This window comes from Poecilia latipinna, unplaced genomic scaffold (genome assembly GCF_001443285.1).
Source record: "Poecilia latipinna isolate Pla-1442-1.1 unplaced genomic scaffold, P_latipinna-1.0 Scaffold270, whole genome shotgun sequence".
Taxonomy (NCBI): domain Eukaryota; kingdom Metazoa; phylum Chordata; class Actinopteri; order Cyprinodontiformes; family Poeciliidae; genus Poecilia; species Poecilia latipinna.
The window spans coordinates 484,288-506,591 of record NW_015112886.1 but is presented as its reverse complement, the minus strand read 5'-3'; the positions used below and the strand labels follow the sequence as shown (position 1 = coordinate 506,591).

The following is a 22,304-nucleotide window of genomic DNA, read 5'->3' as shown; positions in this document are numbered from 1 at the left end:
CCCACAAAAACAGATTATTAAAAAAAGTTATTGACTGACGGGTATATTTTATAAACAAAATCTCTCGTGTACGACACATAAGTTTCTTTCCTGAACGGAGTTAGACCCGCTGGAGGCTAACTCTCATGGTCCACCTTTAAAAAATTACGTCACATTGTAGCCCCGCCCATTGGGAGGTGAACGGAAGTGAAAGGAAACAGGCAGGCTAGTGTGGCCCTGACAGCAGAAAAACAGCTGTGACGCGAAGAAAGACCTTAATAAAAGAGAAGAAAGAAAAGCATTCTTTTCAGTTCTTTAGTTGAGAAAACCGGATGGTGTGGAAGTAGATATTAGGTCAACATGGTACTCATCTGGGAGCCTCTTCCGAAGACGTTAAAACAGCTGGTGTTACTTTCCGCCTTGTTTCGTCTTGTTGTGTCTCAGGGTGAAGACAAGAAGCAGTTGCGACGAAACACCGGTGCTTCGGAAACGGTAGAGACTTACAACCAATACTACAATTATGTTGACCTAACGAAACGCTTACAGGCTTTAGCGCAGAGCTACCCCCACATTGCGAACCTGTCGAGCATTGGTCGGTCCGTGGAGGGCAGGGAGTTGTGGGTGATGCGGATCACCGTGGAGCCCAACAAAGACACGCCGGGGAAGCCTAAATTTAAGTACGTGGGGAACATGCACGGAGATGAGACCGTGTCCAGACAGGTGTTGGTCTACCTGGTGGAGCACCTGCTCGCTAAGTATGGGGAGGAGGACCGAATCACACAGCTGGTGAACAGCACGGATATTTACATCATGCCCAGCATGAACCCTGACGGCTTTGAGAAGTCAAAGGAAGGGGACTGCGAAGGTGTAAACGATGGTCGAAATAATGCCAGAAATAAGGACCTAAACAGAAGTTTTCCCGATCAGTTTGACGGGACCACAGTGAGTGGTCCAGATACCATTCCAGAGGTCATGGAAGTGATAAAATGGATCAAGGAGAAAAAGTGAGTACTACTGTTCTCTGCAGACAGAAATCATTAAAAAAGTGGTCCTGATCGTCTTTTTAGAGGAATTCTCACCACCACAACAAGCTGTGTCTTTTTAGAAACAGTTGATCAACATTTGGCTCCTTTTTTAAGAAAACAAGAAATAAAAGTTAAGACATTGATTAACATTTTGATGTTTTAAATTTTCTGTTATCTTTTTAGGATCCATATGAAGTGCATGTCATACCATTATTAAGACTGCGCAGTAGAAAGTGGGAATATTATTGGTAAAGATGGCAGTGAGGATGTGGAGTAGACAAATCCCAGTTTTCCTTGTTCCCGTCTTCCTCGTGTTTACTTTCAGCCATCTTTGTGCCAGGTGTGAGATCCTGAAGAGAGACTCCATGAAACTGGCCGATTGTATTATTTGTAAGCAAAATGTATATTTCTAAGGCAAACATATGGAATCAGAGATTCTAAATGTTGTTATATTCATGAGGTTATTGCTCAGAATATTCATCTTTTTGTGGTTATGTTCTTTTTAAACTCATACCTTTAAAGTTTGTACATTTCAGCTTGCAGTTCTTGAGGCCTGGGCTATTTTTGGATCTTACTCAGCTGGTTTATCAGAGGAAGTATCTTCTACAGCCAGCCTCAAGCAGTGGATACTTTTCTCATGTTTACTGCTTTGTTTATGTTTTTTTTTTTAGGCCTTCAGGTTCTAACTAGTAGTACAACTTCTCTGTTTTATTTCTTATTATGTGACTAAGTTGAAAAGACGTCAGCTGGCATTCACATTCAAAGTTTAGTTGTGTAAAAGTTTTGTTGCCAGTGACTCAGAAAAGCGATTCTGGTAGCATCTTGACATTACATAACTGTCCTACCTGCTCAGTGGAATGTTTTCCTCATGCTTTTCTTTCTAAAAGTTGTGTTTCAATAAGTGTCAATCCATCTACAACCTTTACGTTTGCATCCCGTTGCAGTCCACCGAGGAGTTTAAATGAGATATTTCTAGATTTTCTGCATATTTTAGTGCAAAATTTTGCCAGACGAATTCCCGTTTGGTCATTTTGTGACCAGCAGACAAAGTATTTTCAAAGGCCCGGAGCCAGTTATTACTAATAACTTACGTCATCATTTCTTAACAGATGTGTATTTAACATGTGATAACTTACATTGACTTATGATGTAAGTAACAAAGCAGGCTCAAGACAAACAAAATGGCATTGTGAAAGCACAATAACATTTATTGAGCAGTTATATTTTTGTTTTCAGTATTGTCATAAAAAAAAAAAAAAACAAAGTTTAAAAAGAACAACAAAAAGTGTTTGACATCAGCAGCAGCTGGAGTGCAGGCATCTGTTTAGGCTGAACAGATATTCTTGCTACTGGCAAAAAAAAACCAAAAAGAAAAAAAAACTGTCTAATTTGGGAAATGCCAGTAAAAACTTTAAAATAAATGTGTGTTACAATCTTGGATTGGAAGTTAGTTGAATGCGTGGTGACAAAATAAACTGCTACTCTTTCTGAGTTGTAGTTGTTTTGAATTGTTTAATTATTGCTCTAACTTACTTACATTGCTGCTCCCGTCTCCACAGATTTGTTCTCTCTGGGAACCTGCACGGCGGCTCTGTGGTGGCCAGTTACCCTTTCGACGACTCTGCCTCCCACCAGCAAGGGGGCTTCTACAGCCAGTCGGCCGATGACGATCTGTTTCGCTACCTGGCCCTGGAGTATTCCCGAAATCACCCTGTGATGAAGACGGGTCACCCTAACTGTCCCGACTCTCCCGGAGAAACCTTTAAAGACGGGATCACCAATGGAGCCAAGTGGTATGATGTGTCAGGTGAGTGGCTTTGCAGTTCAGCTGTTCATGTTAAAATGTTTTAAATAAATCTGATGGTGAAAGTCCGCTGCGGTATGATCAGTGCGACGTTGGGAAATTAAAAAGTAGGCCAGTTTTAGTTATGGGATTGCTTCAAGCTCCTTTAATCTCAGTCATGGTTTTACAGCCACGGTCAGCTGACTTAGACCGAGTTCAGTTTTATGGATCACATTCTTCGTGCTGTCCTAGAAGCTTTTCAATTACAGCTGGCCTGCTGTTGTTTTTGATGTTGGTGTAAGTCTGTCATTTGTGCAGGGACTGTCTGTCTAAAAACTAAGAATGTTTCTGATTGTCGGATTGCTTGCAGCTCGTTCAGGAATGTGTCTGTGCACAAGCTGCCGCATGCTCAGGATTGAATTAGATTCAAGTTGTTTCATTTTATTTCATTGAAGGCGGGACTTTGTTTTTTTCTTTTATCAGGAGTATGGCAGGATTTTATGTCTGCTTTTCTCTTCTGTATACTATAATCTGCATTCTTGAAAAGTTTTTTCTTTGACATGTCCCGTGACAGATTTAACAAAAATGTAAAAGACAAATATTTGTATAAAAGCTACATACTCCAGCTTTAAATTAAAGACTGTACTGGTTGCCTAATTTGCGTATAAAAGTGTTTCTACTAAGAGATAGACTGCTGTTGGCAAATAAAGACAAATTAATCATTTCCAGAACATATATGATCTTTGTTGCAAAAGCATTTCCATTGCTTGTAGTCAAACAGTCTTAAGGGACAAATATTTGTCATCATGCATATCTGGAAGCGTTTCTTGTTTTATTGGGCCTGACTCAAAAGGCATTTTTGTGGCAAGAAAAAAACACTATTTTGCTTTGAAAGACAATAATTTACAATCTGGTCTTTTTCATCAGTCATTCTTTAAATATTTATACTTGATAACATGATAATATACAGTATTCTTCTCTGAGGTCATTAATTGCTACCAGGAATTCAACATTAAAATCAATCCCCGTGTCCTGTGCCTTTTTGTTTAACCAGTTTTTAGTAAATCAGTCATAATTATTGTATGACTGATATTACATCTGATTGATTGTCTTTTCATGAATGAATAATGTAAAGACGACAGAAGTTGGAATAAATGCATACTTTCTTTGCATATGACATAATGTTTCAAACAGTCCCTGTGACCTTTAAACCCCTTGAACACCAGCAGGCTCAATATGTTTCTGCCAACGCTGAACATATGTTTTCCTGTCACTTGGAAAAGAACAGCCAACAAATTTAGAGTCGTACTGTGTGGCCCTTATTATTTGTACCAATACAAAGAAAACCTGGAACAAATACCATTCTGTTTTCTTTTTGCTTCTAATTTTTGGGATACTTTCAGGCACAGTACCAACTGTGTGTCTGAAACCTGAAATTGGATCAACCGTCATATGTTACTCCTTTGTTTGGTTGGCTTTTATCGGGGCGGACGACGGTGCTGTGCGAGTCTGCAGCTTCAGGTTTCGGCTCAGGTTTCCTCTGGTGACGCTCTGTGTTGTAACAAGTTTTATGACAAGAGTCCATCAGGAGGCGACTTCTTATGCATCAGCCTGATTTAATTGCCTTTATAAAAACATGGGCCTCTGACCCAGTTTGTCTGTTTCTCTCTCTATTATCTTTACCAAGTTTGTTGTGTGAGCCATGATGTCTTCTTTCATCCCCAAATGATCATTTTTTCCCCCCCGATTGCATTAATATTTTTAGTCAGATTTGTAGTCCATTTTTTTTAATGTTCACATATTTAAATAGTTATTTAATGACTTACTTGTCCATAAAATTGTCAATTTTTGACCAGGTTTATCTTGGCTCTTGGCTGTCTAAAAAAAAATGAACCCACCATCAAGCAGAGACAGATTCTGCACCTCATATGACTCAAGATAAGCATCACTTGGTGTGAAATAGTTGAACAGATATCACTTATTTAACTGAGGGATGCCTCCGTCCAAAATGTCACCTAAATTCGGACTTATCAGCACTGGATGGAAACATTGCCTGGAGGACATGGAGTGAGATCACGAGAAGCCGAGGCAAACTGCCAGCAGGGAGAGTGAGGAACAGAGGACGGTTCTGTTTGGCAAACAGAGCCTGAAATAATAATCCACCATCACAACTATTCACTGTAATCTAATCAGAAAGAACTCTGCTTCTTCTTTAACTGCACAATAACCTGAAACTGGATTTAAGTTTTGACTTTTCAGTTTAAGGTCCTCCCAGGCCCTCCCCCGACTAAAGACTAATTCAAAAACCTAGATTTGAGTTGTAGAGACTCTTTGCAAGTAGTTTATAGGATAATTGTTACAGAACTGAAACCCTTGAGGAGCCTGAGGTCACTGCAGTCACTGAATCTGTGCTGCTCTTCTTTGTTTCTGTGAACAGCCGACAGGTCTGCTTAGAAAAGCAGGTGATTTTCCTTGGTGTTTGATTTTTATATCTCAACCACTGCAGACATCCTGCAGTAAAGCGCATCCTGGTTTCACTCTGGTTTTGACTTGATTGTCTGTTCGGTGGTTTCCTGCTGCATTCAGGGTGTGACAATCTCCTACTTCAACAGGATATTTAAGCAAAGGTCTGCGTTTGTTAAACTCTGTGGGTGCAGGGTGTTTACTTTGGTGGTTTGCTTCAGTGACAGTTTAAACTATGAAGCAGACGTAGCCAGAGACAAAGGCTTATGTCTTCTGGTCAGTTCTGTGCTCTATAGCTTTTATGTTGTGGCAGGAAGCTAATAATTTTCTGTCATTACTGAATATAGGCACTTATATTACTCATCCCTTATAGGCGAGATATTTTTAAATATTTTATATGCAGTGTGGTTGCCATGTTACCCAGCTCTGTCTCTTTCCTCAGAGCTTAAAGTCTCAAAGGTGCCCTGAAGGTAAAGTTTAGCACTCCCCTCCTTCAAATTAATGCTGAGGCCATGTTTCTTTATGTTATGGGCTGGTTTTGATAACCGATGGGTTTGCAAGCAGGTTATGTTTGTCGTTTTTGTTCAACAGAAAAAAAGGATGATGCTCCTTTTGCAACAGCTGACAGAGCACATGCACACTTCGGTTAGGCAGACCTGCAGCCAAACTCTCAGCAGGTGCACGACGTAGCTAGAAGCACTTCTGATTGGGCCAAATCTCCTTTATGGCAGCAGCAGCGAGTTGGGCGTGTGACCTCCAGCATCATGGCAGGAACCCAGCTGTCATGCTGTGAAGTGGTTCCATTAAGCTTGTGTCAGCATTTATGAAAACAATTTGAGTTAAGTGGTTCAGGAAAAACAAAAAAAAAAAAAGCAAAACCAATATAAAACGATGAATGTTTTAGATTGGCATGTAGTATTAATTGGAGAACTGTTTTCTAACTGTTGCCTTGAATATATTAAATTCAGGTTGACAATATATTTGCACCGCTGTCTTTTCAAATACACATTTAGTGTTGATATTAAAATTATTAGCTGTTCTCATATTGGCGCTCTGTTTTTACACATGCTTGTTTTATGTTGGTGATTTTGTTATCATGCCTATATGCTGAAAATGTATTACATAACAGAAAAAAGTGCTTCTGAAAAGTATCTTTTTATTTCAAAATTTATTCAACATTAATTTTTCTGTCATGGTCTGTTGTTGACCGTCTCAGATTGTAAATTTTTTCATGTCTTTTATCACAAGCTGTACATCTATCCACCGATTCATCGACCACACCGGTTTCTGCTGTAGTCTGTGTTGTTTTCATCTCGTCCAAGACTTTTCTTCTTTTGGGCATCAAAGTAAAATATCTATTTCACTTTGACTGAACATTGTCTGATGTTGAAGTGTGGGACATCAAATATGGTTGACACATAGTCATGGTTTTTTGGGATCATTTGATTTTGAATATGTAAGAAAATAAAAAAAGGTTTAGCATATTATAGATTAATTAATGTTGGCTTGGAAATGTATTAATATTCCTTATTTCCTTTGTTTAACCAGGTAAAACCCCCATTGAGATCCAGATCTCATTTTCAAGAGGGACCTGGGCATAAATCTGCAGAAATACAAAAAAAAAAATTGATTAAAACCTGTTGTCCATAACTTTTAAGATCAAAACACACTGACAGCAGAAAGTTAGTTAACCTACATGTAAAAGCACTGAGTTGCATCCCAGTGCTGACAAATGCTTTACTATTCTGATACATTTATACCTAACTGGGTTACTTTAAAAAGTAAAATTATGAAGTTGTGTTTTGCTATTCTTGCTGGTCTAAAACTTAATTTGGAAGAGTCTTCAAAGAGTCTCAAAGTCAAGAGCCGTAAAATTAGAAGGAATCCTGGAGTTTGTTTTTAGTTTTTCCTCTGTAATTGAGTCTAGAGTGAGCTGGTGCCAATGAACAAGTTATTTTTCAGTGCACAGTTCTTGACCCCATTTACTCCGACTGCTTTATAAGGTCGTAACTGTTTGACTTGGTTTCTGTGGCCACCAAGCGTGCAGTCATGGCAGCTCTTCACCGATGGGACCTCTGACTGCCCAGAGCTGCACCACAGAGACGGTCAGCCTGCTCTTCTGTGTGTGTTATTGTTGACTTTACCAGAAGGTTGGGCGACTTGTGAACTGCAGATACCTCATTGGGACTTTTAGTAAATAATCTCTCACCCTGACCTCCCCAGTGGAAATAATGTCAGGCAGCTTCAGAGAATATCTAGTTAAATTGTAGAGTCTGACAAATTTCAAATGTATAATTAGACTCTTGTTGTAGTGTGCTGACGTTTATGTTGATGCCGTGTTATTCAGGAGGAATGCAGGACTACAACTACCTGTATGGAAACTGCCTGGAAATCACCATGGAGCTGAGCTGCTGCAAGCACCCTCCAGCTTCTGAGCTGCATCAGGAATGGGATCTGAACAGGGAGTCCCTTCTGGCCTACATGGAAAAGGTAAAGCTCACAAAGTTTATCCCTTAGAAACTGAAACGTCTCTCAGTCATCACGAATCTCTCAGTACGAATCCTTTTTAAACTCATAGTACTATTTTCTTCCAGGTACACATGGGAGTTCGTGGCTTTGTGAAAGATGCAGTCAGCGGTTCCGCCCTCAGCAATGTCAGCATTGTGGTTGCTGGTATCCGCCACAACCTGACCACAGCAAAATTTGGAGACTACTACCGCCTTCTGCTCCCGGGAACCTACAACATCACAGCTGTGGCTCCAGGGTGAGTTTCTACACACACCACATTTGGTGCAAAGTGAAGCTATGCTTTAAAGGAACAGCCTTTAATGCATAGTAACACTGTTGTAAGTCGGAAACGCACACAAAAAGATCTGGTTAAAAGTCCTAATTTCTTCGTTATTTCTTTGTTGTTCTTCTTTCAAAAGGAGTTCAGATTCCTGAGAATTTAAAATCTGAATAGGCAAATCTGTGATAGCCATTTGTATTTAGCACCTCCTGAGTCAGAATGTTGTTTGTATAACCAGTAAAATTACTGGACCAAATGATTAGTATGTCTCAATCAGCTTTACACAACTAGAGGGTCCATATTTTTGCCAGTTCTGTGCGAAATAGCTGAAGCTCAGTCAGACTGGATGGAGAGTTTATTTGAGTAGCAAGTTTCAGGTCTTGCATTTAAGTTTTGACATTTAATTCATTAAAATACTTAGATTTAAACCATTTAATATGGTTAGCGTTTATCATACTGGACATGAATCTCTGGCCCAGTCTCAAGTTGTTTGCTGCCTGTAAACAGAGTTTTTTTTTTTTTCCATTGCCCTCTATTTAGCTCTGTTATATTTTCATCAATTTCCCAGCTTCCTCATCTCGGCTGGGAAAATAACACCTCTGCAGCACGATGCATCCACGTGTTAGTTTTCTGGCACACAGCGTTTTGCATACAAATGAGTAAATTAAAGTTCAGGTGGAGAATTTTATTAATCATTATATTTTCGTGGAACCCTGCTGTTCCTCCAGAGTTATCATGGGCCTCTTGGCTTCTTCTCAGATTAATGCTCCCTCCTTGCTCAGCCTGCCAGTTGTCTACAGGCCGGGCAAGGAGCGACGGTAGGAGATATTGATTTAAAAAGTAACTTTACTTTAAACTTCTCCATGACTCTCTCCCTGATCTCTATGCTGTGCAATTTGTTTTCTAACAAACCTCTGAGGTTCAGCAGGATTTATCCTGACATCAAATTATGCACAATTGGACTTTATTTAGTCATTGTGTGACGTCTAGCAATCAGTTTTACAGGATTTTAGGGTTCTCAGAATAAAGGGGCTAAATACAAATTACTTCCACACTTCTCTGTATTTTATTAAAAACTCTTGAAAATTATGCACAATTTTTCTTTTACTTCACAATTACACATTACTTTGTGTTGATTTGGTGATTTTCACCCAATGTTTAAAACAAAATGCATTGTCAATTTGACAATGACATGACAAGATGTAAAAACAGTTCAAGGGCTGTGAATCGTTTAGCAAGTAGCCACATATCCTGTCTTACTTCCTCCAAAAATTACAGAACAATTAATTTGTAAAACAAAGAAGATAATTTCTTATCTAATCTAGTGGAGAACGTTCTGGTGAAGCCAGAATAATGACACAGTTGGGCCATCGCTTTTTGTAGTTTTGATATTAAAGCCTAATCTTTCTTAATGTGTCTGTCTCTGTGTATGCAGGTATCTACCAAAGACATTCAACAATGTTCAGGTTAATGAGGGCAAACCCACTGAGATTAACTTTACCCTGCAGCCTGTTGTCAGTGAGGCTGCAGGCAAGACCCCCCAAACTACAACCTCAACTCCATCCACCAGTCACCTTGTTACTCCCTCTACGAAGGCTTCCAACAACAGCCAGGCTCACGCAGTTCCCACCACCCCTCTGTTCGTCCCACCTGTTCATGAGTCCGTCCATCCAAAAGAGTTTCGTCACCACAACTATGCAGACATGGAGCTCTTCTTACGAAAGTACAGCAGCGAGTTTTCCTCCATCACCCATCTTTACTCCATCGGCCGCTCTGTACAAGACCGGGAGCTGTATGTGATGATAATCTCGGACAACCCTAATGTTCACGAGCATGGTGAGCGGCAAACTGCACAACACAATGAGAGCAGCTGCCCTTTTTTAAATTCATTTATACAGGATGTGTATGCATATTGTTAATGCTTTGACTTGTTTCTTTTTATCTCTTTCAGGGGAGCCGGAGTTCAAGTATGTGGGCAACATGCACGGAAATGAGGTGGTGGGAAGGGAACTGCTGCTCAACCTCATTGAATATCTGTGTCGCAACTACGGTACCGACCCTGAGGTCACTCAGCTGGTCAACAGCACTAGGATTCACATCATGCCCTCCATGAACCCCGATGGCTACGAGGTGGCTGTGGAAGGTGAGAGAAATATTTACAGGTGGAGACTGAAGTCATATATTTTCTTTAATTTAAGAATTTTTTTAAATGTAGTTTTTGGTAAATACAGTATATGGTTTTCAGAGAGTCGAGGGTGAGTTATGCTTGCACTACATATCTGCCAGCAATTTCAGTGCTTTGTAAAGCATAGCATAGCTAAAGTAATGGATCCAGTGTTTTTGATACTGTAGCTTCCAGACATCAGATCTCCAACTAAGACAAAAAAAAAGGAAAAAAAAAAAAGAAAGAAATCTATGACATGGGGCTGCTATGAAACAGTTAAGTAATTGCTACACAATTTGGAATGTCCAGATAATAGTCTCATGCTACATTATTCATACACTCTGTCTTCACCGATGAAAATTCATTCACTGTTTGATACTGCAGGGGAGTTGGAAAAATCTTTTGAGTAACACAGTAACTAGTTATTTAAACTCTTGAAGGCACCTACATCCTTTGTATGGCGTGTAATACTTTTAGCATAAGATGGTCAAGAGGTTATTTAAGAAAAGAGGACAAAAAGTTAAACTGCAACACCATGGCACAAAGGGATTTACTCTGTTCTTCATGCACAGTAACATTAATTTAACCATAAACAACACACACACTTTCTAACAGAACTAGATGTTTTCTGAAATGCACTTGTTCAGACCCATTAAAGTAATATTTAACCAGTCATTTTTTTCATTTAACTGTTTCCACATATTTATACCGTTCAGTTATGAACCATTAAATATATGTCTATTTATGTCAGGTCTTTTAAGCTTTTTCTGGATTTCTGTCAACCATTTTTAAACCTGTCCTACAAAGCAACAAAAAAACCTTTTAATATAATTATGTTTCCTTTTGCCCATGCATGATGACTGTTCATGCATGGGCATAGGTTTAAAGAAAATGTAAACTACAGGATAATTCAAAGCAGCTTTAGCAGAAGGGTATTAGTAAGTGTACATACATATTAAGATAAGTAGTGATAATAGTAGTACAGAAACTTACTAAAGACTTCTCATTTTTGTTCTGTTTGACTTTCCTATTGAACCTGCAGTCAACTATTTGACTTGGCCACGTCAAGTCAATTATTTGTTTGTAATTTGTGTGCGTTCCTGTCAGTCTGTATGCTTGAGATGTTTGTCTTCTTGCTTGCTCTTTGTGTTTAAATTCAGGGCCTGTTTGATAGTTTTTTCTCTTCAAGGTTGGTTAAAGGCACTCTCAAGCAAATGCATTAAAAAGTGGTCAAAACCATAAAAGTGCCAGTTCAGTGTTTCGCCAGCATCCTAGTTATTATTTGAAAGAAGGACTAACTTTACGTACTGTACAAAATATATCAATATTTTAACAAGAATATATTGGACAAATCTAACTGTTTTTATGTCACTATCTCCCTTCTTATTGTGAAATTCATGTGCCCTCCTTCAACTTCTCTGTTTATCTATTGAGCAGCTTTTCCATGTGACATCCTTTAGTCAATAATTACTGCAGAAGTACAACAGGAAGTGACATTTAAAGGACAAACCTTCAAACAGGAACATGCTCCAGTGACTGTTGCATAGCAATGTCTCACCACCTGAGTTTGCTTCCCTTTAGGTGACGTGAAGGGCTACAGAGGACGGAACAACAGCAATGATTATGATCTGAATCGCAACTTTCCAGACCAGTTTGTCACCATCACCGAACCCAGGCAGCCAGAGACTATAGCTGTCATGAGCTGGTTGAAGAGCACCCCGTTTGTTTTGTCTGCAAACCTCCACGGAGGTAAACAAGTCATCCAGTGTAAAAGTTGTCATTTAATTACATTTATGTATTAGTTTTCTATTTCGTCCAATGAAAACCTTATTATTTAGCACCACAGTTGGTTGTTAGTTACACTAACAAAGCGGTGAAATGCAATGTTTTTGTGAAATTCAGGCTCCTTGGTGGTCAACTACCCGTTTGATGATGACAAAGAGGGGCTTAGTCATTACAGCAGGTCGCCTGATGATGACGTATTTAAGCAGGTGGCCAAAGCGTACTCACAGGTAAATTAATCTCTTCTGGGCTAAAATTTAATTAGTAAGTTTTATTTATATGTCTATTTTCATCCTGTACCGTACCTGACAGAATTATTAGTACCTCCACAACCTTTCCTCGTTTTGCCTTTTTAAAATCCTGATAAATTACATAGAACCACAAAATGGAAAGAAAATAATACATTTATATCTGATTAGTTTCTGCTTAAGAATTGATTGCAGTGGATTTAATTTAAATGTCATATTAAAGGTGTGAAAATGCGAATTTCCATTTTCAGAAACAGAAAATCTTCTGCTGAAGAGTTCTATGATACTTTTTGTCTTGCATAGAAAATCCCCAAAAATACATAGATGTTTCTTTTTTTCTTTTGCAATAAAACAGAAGTTAAAAAAGACGGGCTCACTCTTGCCTGTTCGATCTGTGGAGAGATTTGGCTTTAAACATCAAAACAAATGAAGTCGTCGTTTAGTTGTTTTTGTGTTGAATTTGTGTGCAGGAGAATCCTCTCATGTACAAAGGACACCCTTGTGACGACCTGGACCCAGAGGACTATTTTGAGGATGGCATCACTAATGGAGCCAACTGGTACACTGTTCCCGGTAGGCCTTCGTTGCTCAGAGCTCACATAACGTCAACTATTCACATGAGTAATATTTTATTTTCAAGATTTGAAATGTGCCTTTCTCACTCCCGCTTTGAATGTCTTAACTTTACCTTAGTGAAATCAAATAACCTCACAAAATATCTCCAAGAGATGTCAAACACTCATTGCCACCAATGATGGGCATCCATACCATTTATTAGATAATCCCCTGGACAAACTAAATCTAAATTTAAAAACTGTATTTTGTATTTACTCAGGTCATCTTTAGTCTAAAATAACTTTTGAAGTGCACTCAGTGCCACTGCCGAAAATAATGAAGACTTTATTTTCCCCAGGTGGGATGCAGGACTGGAATTACATCAACACAAACTGCTTCGAGGTGACCATCGAGCTGGGCTGCGTCAAGTACCCCCTGGCTAAGGAGCTGCCAAAATACTGGGAACAAAACTGGAGAGCTTTGCTGCAGTTTATGCACCAGGTACAAGAAGCAAGAGTCAGTGTTAGCAATTTAGCACTTTCACTGTTTTCTATTTACTCCTGTTTGTTTTGTTGTCATTGTAGGTTCACACGGGAATAAAAGGCACAGTTTCTGATGACCAGGATAAAGTGGGAGTTCCCAATGCCACCATCAGCGTGGGGGGAATAGACCACAACGTCACTACGGGTCATACTGGAGACTACTGGAGACTGCTGGTTCCTGGGACTTATGCAGTCACTGCCTCTGCTGATGGGTAACGTTTTTATTTCAGAAAGTGAAACTCACCAGAGAAAAGGCTTTCCTTCCACTACCTAAAAAAAACCCCTCTTTTATTTTTATCTGTAAAGGTATAAACCCTTGACGACCTACGCTACGGTCTCAAAGGACCGAGCAGAGGTAGTGGACTTCAGGCTGACCCGCTTAAACTCGGAAAATACCGGCCATGCGTCCACTGTTCCCCAGCTGACCCGGAGCCCATCTGACAGGGAGCTCAACAGCTTGATAAAGGAGCTGTCTCTAGACCAAGGTTTGGAGCAGCTGGTCAAGAGCACAGCCACTGACAGCAGCTTCCGCTACCGACGCCCAAAAGACCTGGAAGCCGTCTTGAGAGGCCTCACGCTTAACTTCCCCCAAATTACATCTTTACACAGGTGGGTATGCTGTTAATATCCAAAACCACTGACTTACAGGGTCTGGGCGACAAGTCGACTTTAATGATTTGTCAAATTTTTGGTTTTTGAAGATATAATTATTGGAAAATCTGGATTTTTTTGTTTTCACCAACGTGCACCTTTAGTTTTCATAGTTCAGAGTGATGACAGCAAGCTCAAGAATACAGTCACAATCCTAGGAGAATAAAGTCATAATTTTATAACTCCAACAAAAACAATAACAAAAAAAAAATTAGAATGAGGAAAGCTCTCATGTGAAGTTATATTTTAAGTTTTTCAGATAATACTTAATAGAAATTGTTAATCTTCTAATGCAGCAGCATCATATTATTATCAGGAACAGGATTTAGAAGTGATTGTGCAAATGAGTGACTATATTTGAAGAAAGAACTAACACAAACCCAGTTAGACATAATTAAAACAACTTTTTTAAGATGGAGATTTTATTTTTAAACCTTATTGCCCAGCACTGTGTTACCTTGCAGTTTTCAGAGTAAACATGAACCTTTTAATTTATCTCAAGGCTGTCAACGCATCAATATGTTTCTAACCCTTCATGTGATTTTGTGTTTCTTGTGTTTAGACTGGGCCAAAGTGTAGAGTTTAGAAACATTTTGGCTCTGGAAATCTCCAACAATCCAGCAGAACCCGAGCCGTCTGAACCGAAGATCCGCTTCGTGGCGGGGATCCACGGCAACGCTCCCGTGGGCACGGAGCTGCTGCTGGAGTTTGCCGCTTCTCTGTGCATCAACTACGGCAAGAACGCCGCCATTTCCAAGGTTGGTGTCGGTGTCGCCCGAAATACACAGAGCCCTGCAAACATTTTATGCAAGCTGTAAAACATGTTTTTTCATACAAATGCATGGCACACTTCAGGCTTGTATTTGTAAAGAATGCTCAAATTCATGTATTTTTTTACCATGTTATACTTGTTCTCTACTGTGTGAGGGTTTGTCACATAAGTTTCTGTTGAAATACAAGACAGAATGCGAAAACATTCAAGGGGTACGTGTGTTAATTTGACTTCTCTACCTCTTCCATTCTCCAGCTAATCAACGAGACCCACATCTTCATTGTGCCCTCCATCAACCCTGACGGACGGGAACAGGCGGCGGAGAAGAAATGCTCGTCCAGCCGCGGCCTGACCAACTCCAATGACAAAGACCTTGACAAGACGTTTTTCGGTCCGTTATTTGGATACACATTTATTGACACATTTCTGTCAAAAAGTTGCTTGGAATAAGATGCAGCTGAATTACAGTAGACTTGATTGAGAGGCTTGCTCCATCTTTCCATAAGCTGTTTTTCCTTTCCTTTCGTACTTTAACAGGCAACTCGTCACAGCATTTGATGGAGCCAGAACCAGAGACCAAAGCAATGATGAATTTTATTCAAAGCTATGACTTCAGTCTGTCTGTCGCCCTGGATGGAGGCGCTCTGGTTGTCACCTACCCTTATGACAAACCTGTTCAGACTGGTAACACCTCTTTGTATGGCTTAACATTTTGTCTCATTATTTATTTTGTGCTCTGTAAAACCTTTACATATTATTACTTTAAGAAAAAATCTTCCCTACCGTGATGATTTATGTTGCTCAAGCCTTGATGATAATCTTCTCTTCATTATCCCCAAACTGGATGAAATTAAATGTGCATAATTTGTTTTTATAGTTAATAATGAAGCCACTTTGAAGTACTTGGCAAAAGTGTACGCCAAGAACCATCCCAAGATGCACCCCGGTGACACTGCATGTTCCAACAATGGGCAAAGTATGACTTAATTTTTATTAATGGATGCCATGTCTGTCATTTATATCTGAGTGAAGATAATCGTGTTTAACTGTTTGCTTTCATTGTATTCAGTGGGAAATGTCCCAGATGGAGTGATGAAAGCAGCAGAACTGCAAAGTCACATGGGAAGCATGAAGGTAAGACTTTTCAACTGGAATTAAAGTTTTTTTTTTTTTATGGAAGATTTAACAACAAAGTACATTTTTACTGAAAATATACACAATATGTTGCCAAAACTATTGGGTCACTCGTTTCTAGACACACACATATGAACTTGATTGATACCCCATTGTTAATCCTTAAGCTTTAATATCAAATTATTCTGGGAATGATTTTTGCTAGGTTTTGAAGTGGGATTTTGGGAATATTCTCCCATTCCCCCAGAGGAGTATATGTCAAGTTAAACACTGATGTTGGATGAGAAGGTCTGGCTCAAAATCTCAATTTCATCCAAAATATGTTCTATTAGGTTTTGGTTAGGAACATATGGTGGCCAGTCCAGTCCTTTTAAACCAAACTCGCTCATTCGTGTCTTTCTGGACAATGCTTTGAGCTGTGGGACAGTTAGGAAGGAGAACAGGAACATCCCTGAACTGTACCCACAAAACATTCACAAAGTGCTATTTTCTTTTGTCTATTATCTCATGTTAAGTTTCATTCTCGTGTCATTCCAGGACTTCAGTATGGATTTTGGACACTGCCCAGAAATCACAGTATATACTGGCTGCTGTTTGTTTCCTGCTGCTAACCAGCTGGGCACGCTCTGGGCTGAGAACAAAAAGGCTCTCCTCAGCATGCTGGTGGAGGTAGGATTTTATTCTGGATACCTATGATCTTTAGTAATGTACTTTTATATGGACATGTTTTGTTTAGCATTTAGATTTTTTTTAATCTCTAAGAAAATATTTTAGTATTCCTATTTTTTTTTAAATTCAGTTTAAAATTGTCATTCACTTTCAGGTTGCTACTTACTTAAGTTGAGTCTTAACAGATTTTATTTTTTATTGAAGCTTTCTTGATCTGATCCCTTTCTATCAGATTTACCTTTAAATCCTCATTCTGAATTATGTAAATTTTTATTCCTCATGTGTAATATCTACAGACACTGCCCTGAAGAAGAAAAAAAAAGTATTTAAGAGACGAGTCTTATTAAGATGAGCACATTATAAAAGACAACTTTCTAAAAGTTTGGATTTATGACCAATGCAGAATTCTTAGAAAAGCCTATTCAGATCTGGATATGTATGCAAAAAGTTCAGAGATGATTAAAAAAATATTTATATTTACAGACATTATTCCCCATCTCATTATAGAAACGTTATGAGCAAGTATTTGGGGACACGATCTCTAAAAATATTCATTATTAGTTCTCTTTTGTATTTAGAAATTGCCTAAAAACCATGAAGCCATCAAGTTTTCTTCAACAAAAAGAAATAATAAATTTGGGTCTATTGATAAATTCTGAGATTAAGAATTATATAGTTCTTCAAAAAAAAAGAAAAAATTAAATCCTTAAAAATATAATTTGAACATTTCCGTTTTTCTGTAGTGTAATCATCAGAGTAAATTTTATTAAATTGTATTAATGTATTAAATATTTCCATAGTCTAATGGCATAATATCAGAGGTGTGTCACAAACCATGAATGTTTTTGCTCAGGTCCATAAAGGGGTGCGTGGCGTAGTGAGGGACAGAAGTGGGAAACCGATTGTCGGCGCGACCATTTTTCTGAACACAACCCTGAAAGTCTCTACTTCTGAGGGCGGCTACTTCCACGTCCTCGTCCACCCGGGCTCCTATAATATTGACGTCATAGCTGAAGGCTATCAAAGTCACCATAAACAGGTACGCTGTGTTTTACGTGCAAATACTTTATGTAAAGCATAGATGTCAGAACAACATACAGCTATTAACATGAGCCCATCAAGTAGCAATTACGCTCTTAATATAAATATTATCTCCAGGTGCATATTAATAGATAGAATGTTATTGAATACTGAAAGTGATATTGAATGATGTATTTAAGGTTTTTCTGTTAATTTCTAGTAACTACATTATGGCTTAATGTATGAAAACTGATGAATACCCAGTTTCTCAGAAAATTAGATGGCATAAGGCTAATAAAAATTATTTTTAGTACAACACAATTGGGATTAATGTATTACACTCATCAAAAAAGCGTCTGACGTTAAAAGTTCGATGTGTGTGCACTTTTGGTGCGTTCACACCAAACACGTTTTGAACGTCAGGTTTACGTTCAAAGTCTATGTGGAGCGTTGGACGCACGCGACGCATCCAACGCTCCAAACGGTTCAAAACGCACCGCGCTAGACGCTCCAAAAGTGCCGCAACGACCCTCAACTCGCCTCCACAAAGACTTTGAATGGAAACCAGATGCACCTGATGCTCAAAATGCGTTTGGCGAGAACGCACCAAGACATTTGCCTGAAACCCTCTGCCGTAAATAAATTACTTTTCCTGTTTATGTTTAATAACTGAAATGAAGGTTTTACTTTCTTAACACATCTCTAGTTTCTAATGACTGAATCACTGGAACGTTTGGAAAAATACAAACCTCAAAATGTTTTCTTTTAAACTTAGGATTTTTAGTTTAGGAATTACTTGTCTTTATTAATTTAACATTATTTATTCTGTTCATGTATTTATGGATTAGTGTACAACATCACTTTAGAACTACACGAATATAAAAACTTTGTACCTGCAGACTAATACGCCTGATAAAAATTCACAGTAAGGATTATAATACATCTCAAATTGTACAGATTTGGCTGAAAAACAAAACAACATCCAATAGAAGTATATAGTAATAAGTTTAACAGAGAGCAAACCCATCATGCTTATTATAGAAAGTCTTTGGAGGAATTTTACCACGGATCCCCTTTACAGTCTACATCTATATAAGGTGGTGAACGAAGCACACAGAACCTCTCCGTCACTTCCATCTTTCCATCTGGGCGCTCTGAAATCTCCAGTGTCGGGTAAGCCAGCCCGTCCAGCAGGTGTTCCTTGATGGTAAACCCCAGCTCCAGGCTGTAAGGCTTCAGCTTCCCACAGGGCCTGTAGAGCAGCGGATCCACCACAGAGTGATAGGTCTTCTGAAAGTCTTCCACTGAATACCCATGGATCGTCAGAGCAGCGCCCGAGGTCTCCTCCGTCTCGACAGCTTCGGCGCTGCACAGCTGATCAGAGAGATCTGGAATAACCGCAGCATTCCTAATGTACCTCTCGTCCAGCGGTTTCTCGGCGTCGTGCTCCTCAAACATGAGCTCTGAACCGAACGGCGGAGCCAACAAGAAGTTCCTCTCCTTAACAGTCTGTCCATACTTTTTAGGGCATCGAATGCTCTGTCTCAACTCATAGGGGAGCATCTCATTTACCTGAAAAGAGAAATGACGTTAGTTTCAAGAATTCTTCCATTATCAGAAAACGGTACAAAAATGTCCTAACAGTAGAAGAAGATGCAGAGAGCTTCTTCTCTGCAACCAATCTCTGTTTGGGTTCAAATCATTTTACTAAAATGCAATCTGCCTTGTTGTAATCCAGCAACTTCATTCTTAATGTGATTTTTGTAAGTTACCTTTCAGCTGGATATATTAGGATTTTTTTTCCTCTCCAACACTTTTTTTTTTTTAGAGTTACAAACCTGCAGCAGGTTATACTAAACAGACGCACCTGCAGAAGGGATCTGCTGATTAGATGATTAGCCATCTCTGTTGTCAAAGAAGCTTTGAGAGAAGGAGATGTTCCTATTTACCTCATTTAAAAAACAACATCCTGATTGAATACAAAGATGTGACCTTTTAATTTCTCTCTGTCGAACCGTAATGCATGAGAGCGTGAAACCACTACATTTAATATTTGCTTTAATTTGAATCCCTCAGCCCTCGATCAGATGTGAATATGCCAACACAGTTACCATTAAAACTTTCAAAAGTGAAGTTTCAATAACCTTTCATTAGCTTTCACTTCAGTTTGGAAAACAAGCCACTCCACAAACATAAGCAGTAGCATGTTTTGTTCATTGCTCCAATATCAATCATATATGATAAAGGAAAGTTTGGTTATGTTAACTATTTTTACTTTATTTTTTTCTGTTTTCCAGGTTGTGGTCACTTCCCATGAAGCTGCTGCTTTTGTCCTGATAGAGTTTGATGTAGACAACAGCATATTTGGATTGCAAAGGGAGTTTGTTGTGGCCTGTGCAGGTAGCTATCAGAAGAGCCTTATGCAGATGGAGTAGTTTTTTGTTGTTTTTTTTAATGCAAGATCTCAGTTCTAAAAATGTCTTTTAATACTTTTGGATTAGTTTGTTTTTACATACACCTATCATGTGCTTGTCTTTACTTTTACTTTAACAGCTCCTTTAAAATTCTAAACTTTTGTTTCTGACAAAATATACAATTGCAGTAAAGATAATGTATGTTTGTTTTTTTTTAACTTGAGTCAAGTTTGCCTAAAAAGATGAGTAGCGCCATCTGGTGGACAAACAGGAAAGTTAAAACTTAATGGCTAATTCTTGAAAATGAAGCGTAGCAGGCTTAATAGAGCAGGGGTGCCCAAAGTCGGTCGGCGTCCTACATGTTTTCATTCTCTCGCTGGTGGTAGTTGCAGCCATTTAAGTATGTCAGTGTTCTTCTTAGGCCTCTAATGAGCCATCATTGGATGCAGGTGTGTTAAACTAGGGAGAGAACTAGCTGTTTGTTTTTATCATCACTGCATGCTGGGGAAGAACAGTTGAAAGCTTTAAAATCCCACAATATCAGAATATCAGCAATGATGAATGTAGGTAAACTTCTGACCAGAAAAGTACTGAAATCATAATTTTATTTACACTTAAAAGCAAATTTTTTCCAAGTGAATTATTAATAATTTTTAGTAATATTTATGTTTTTTTTTTTTTATATGAAGATGAAAATGTGTAACAGAGCGTCTCTCGTTTCATATTTGCAGCTGCCTCCATGACAGCGCTGGTGTTGACGGCGTGCATCATTTGGTGCGTGTGCTCAGCGAAGTCCGACCATCAGAAGGATGGCTTCCACCGGTTGCGGCAGCACCGCGACGAATACGACGATGAAATCCACCTCAACTCCATGGGCTCCAAAAAGTCCCTGCTCGCCCATGAGTTTCAGGACGAAAGCGAAAGCGATGAAGAGACACTGTATGCGAACAAAATCTGAAAGATTTGCACTAGTTTGATTCAGTATTTGCTTTATTTCTTTTAATCCCTCTAGAGTTAAATCCTTAAGGATCTCAATGAACTCTTCATATCAGCTTCACCGCCTCTCTTTCTGAATGAGTGATGTAAGCATTTTCTCTGTTACACCATCAGTTGTCCTGCTGGTGGACTACTGCCTGACCAGCAGGGTGCGATGGAGGACGATGATGATGATGAACACAGAGTGAATGAAGAAGTTCCTCTCCGGCCTCATTGATCCTTTGCAGCGGCTTTTTGTTTTTTGTGCCATTCAAAAAGGCCTCTGCTTGTTCTGCCCCAGTTTAAAGGCCAAGCTGCCAAGTCCAAATGAACTCCTGAAAACAAATCTAGCAAGAAGTGTGGTATCCCCCAAAATGGATCTTTGAAATAAGCAACAATTTAATAATCCTTCAAAATTGGAAATTCCTTTTTTTTTTTTTTTTTACTTCTTGATCCAAAGTAGAATAGCTGCACTGAAAGTGTCCGAGCCTTTGGGAGAACGTCTCCAACTCTGTGCCTTGGCTTCTGAAGGTTTATCTGTCCAGTCAGACTGAAATAGATGTAACAAAGCTGCATCTGCTTTCAATAAAACTGAGATTATGCTGGGAATTGATCCATCCAGTAGTTTGCTGATGAGAAAAGATGGAAAAATCTTTCTCGTTAACGTTTTGGCACAATTTTAAGGTGACTTGCCTGGGAGTTTATCAGTTTTGTGTGTGTGTTTTTTTTGTTGTTGTCAGGCTTAAATAAAATTTTCCCTGGACTGGAAAGTGCATAAGGAGAGTTCACCTGCACTAAGGGCTTTTACTCCACCAGAGCGGTCCCAGTTCTAAAATGATCCTAGTATTTGCTGGAGTCTGGTTCTTGTAGAACAACAACACTGTTGTGAGTGCCATGTTTAAAAATGTAGTTTAGTCTTTGAGCTAATTTAAGTAAAAAAAAAAAAAAAATGGTAGAAACTGAATAAATTAAGAGTTTTATCAGTTGAGTAAGACTAGCTTTTTGTTTCACAGTGTTTTTATTTATGTTTTTGTTTAAAATTTGATTTAATTGATAAGCTGCTGAAATTAGAGTGTTCATTCACAGATAACAGGATTTGCATAGGCCAGTTCTCTTCCAGAAGATCATATATTTACTGGTTAAAATGTTCATGGTGATGCAATGATGTAGCATCAAGATGGTTCCATGGCTGTGAAAAAGTGACCATTTCTTTTATAAAACCAGTTAAGAACTGCCTCCAGTACCACTGGAACCACTTTGGTGGAAAAATCCCAGAACTGGAAAGCAAGGACCGTCTATCACTGCTGAAAGTAAAAAAAAAAAACAAAAAGCATTAAGTA

The 22,304-nt window shown here is 38.9% G+C and overlaps 2 protein-coding genes across 6 annotated transcripts; one reads left to right on the top strand and one right to left on the bottom strand.

The window, feature by feature from the left end:
* Positions 1 to 157: 157 nt before the first annotated feature.
* cpda (carboxypeptidase D, a) lies at positions 158 to 21,729 on the top strand. 2 transcript variants are annotated; one of them, XM_015033490.1, is made up of 22 exons: positions 158 to 983; positions 2,564 to 2,811; positions 7,598 to 7,740; positions 7,845 to 8,014; positions 9,474 to 9,874; positions 9,990 to 10,181; positions 11,784 to 11,951; positions 12,105 to 12,214; positions 12,703 to 12,805; positions 13,146 to 13,288; positions 13,372 to 13,541; positions 13,636 to 13,938; positions 14,543 to 14,738; positions 15,008 to 15,143; positions 15,290 to 15,436; positions 15,630 to 15,728; positions 15,822 to 15,886; positions 16,424 to 16,555; positions 17,409 to 17,594; positions 19,873 to 19,975; positions 20,721 to 20,928; positions 21,100 to 21,729. In XM_015033490.1, the coding sequence occupies exons 1-22, from the start codon at positions 340 to 342 to the stop codon at positions 21,200 to 21,202; spliced, it is 4,170 nt and encodes a 1,389-aa protein (XP_014888976.1). In that variant the 5' UTR covers positions 158 to 339; the 3' UTR covers positions 21,203 to 21,729. The 2 variants fall into 2 exon arrangements, with proteins under 2 accessions (XP_014888976.1, XP_014888977.1); XM_015033491.1 differs by lacking the exon at positions 21,100 to 21,729 and having other exon boundaries at positions 159 to 983; positions 20,721 to 21,043.
* On the bottom strand, positions 18,339 to 19,741 carry LOC106948052 (uncharacterized protein C22orf31). Of its 4 annotated transcripts, none has more exons than XM_015033493.1 (2): positions 19,443 to 19,741; positions 18,339 to 19,147 (listed from the first exon to the last, which is right to left on the bottom strand). In XM_015033493.1, the coding sequence occupies exons 1-2, from the start codon at positions 19,476 to 19,478 to the stop codon at positions 18,635 to 18,637; spliced, it is 549 nt and encodes a 182-aa protein (XP_014888979.1). In that variant the 5' UTR covers positions 19,479 to 19,741; the 3' UTR covers positions 18,339 to 18,634. The 4 variants fall into 4 exon arrangements, with proteins under 4 accessions (XP_014888979.1, XP_014888981.1, XP_014888980.1 ...); XM_015033495.1 differs by lacking the exon at positions 19,443 to 19,741 and adding an exon at positions 19,218 to 19,436; XM_015033494.1 differs by lacking the exon at positions 19,443 to 19,741 and adding an exon at positions 19,299 to 19,436.
* Positions 21,730 to 22,304: the final 575 nt, after the last annotated feature.

What these genes read in the sequence shown, in the direction of transcription:
- cpda (XM_015033490.1), top strand. Translation starts at nt 340, where the DNA reads ATGGTACTCATCTGGGAGCCTCTTCCGAAGACGTTAAAACAGCTGGTG. An exon ending in CCTTGACAAGACGTTTTTCG is followed by an intron (nt 15,144 to 15,289) that starts GTCCGTTATTTG and finishes GTACTTTAACAG; the next exon opens with GCAACTCGTCACAGCATTTG. An exon ending in GTCACATGGGAAGCATGAAG is followed by an intron (nt 15,887 to 16,423) that starts GTAAGACTTTTC and finishes GTGTCATTCCAG; the next exon opens with GACTTCAGTATGGATTTTGG.
- LOC106948052 (XM_015033493.1), bottom strand. Translation starts at nt 19,478, where the DNA reads ATGGCTAATCATCTAATCAGCAGATCCCTTCTGCAG. An exon ending in TCAGCAGATCCCTTCTGCAG is followed by an intron (nt 19,148 to 19,442) that starts GTGCGTCTGTTT and finishes TTCTCTTTTCAG; the next exon opens with GTAAATGAGATGCTCCCCTA.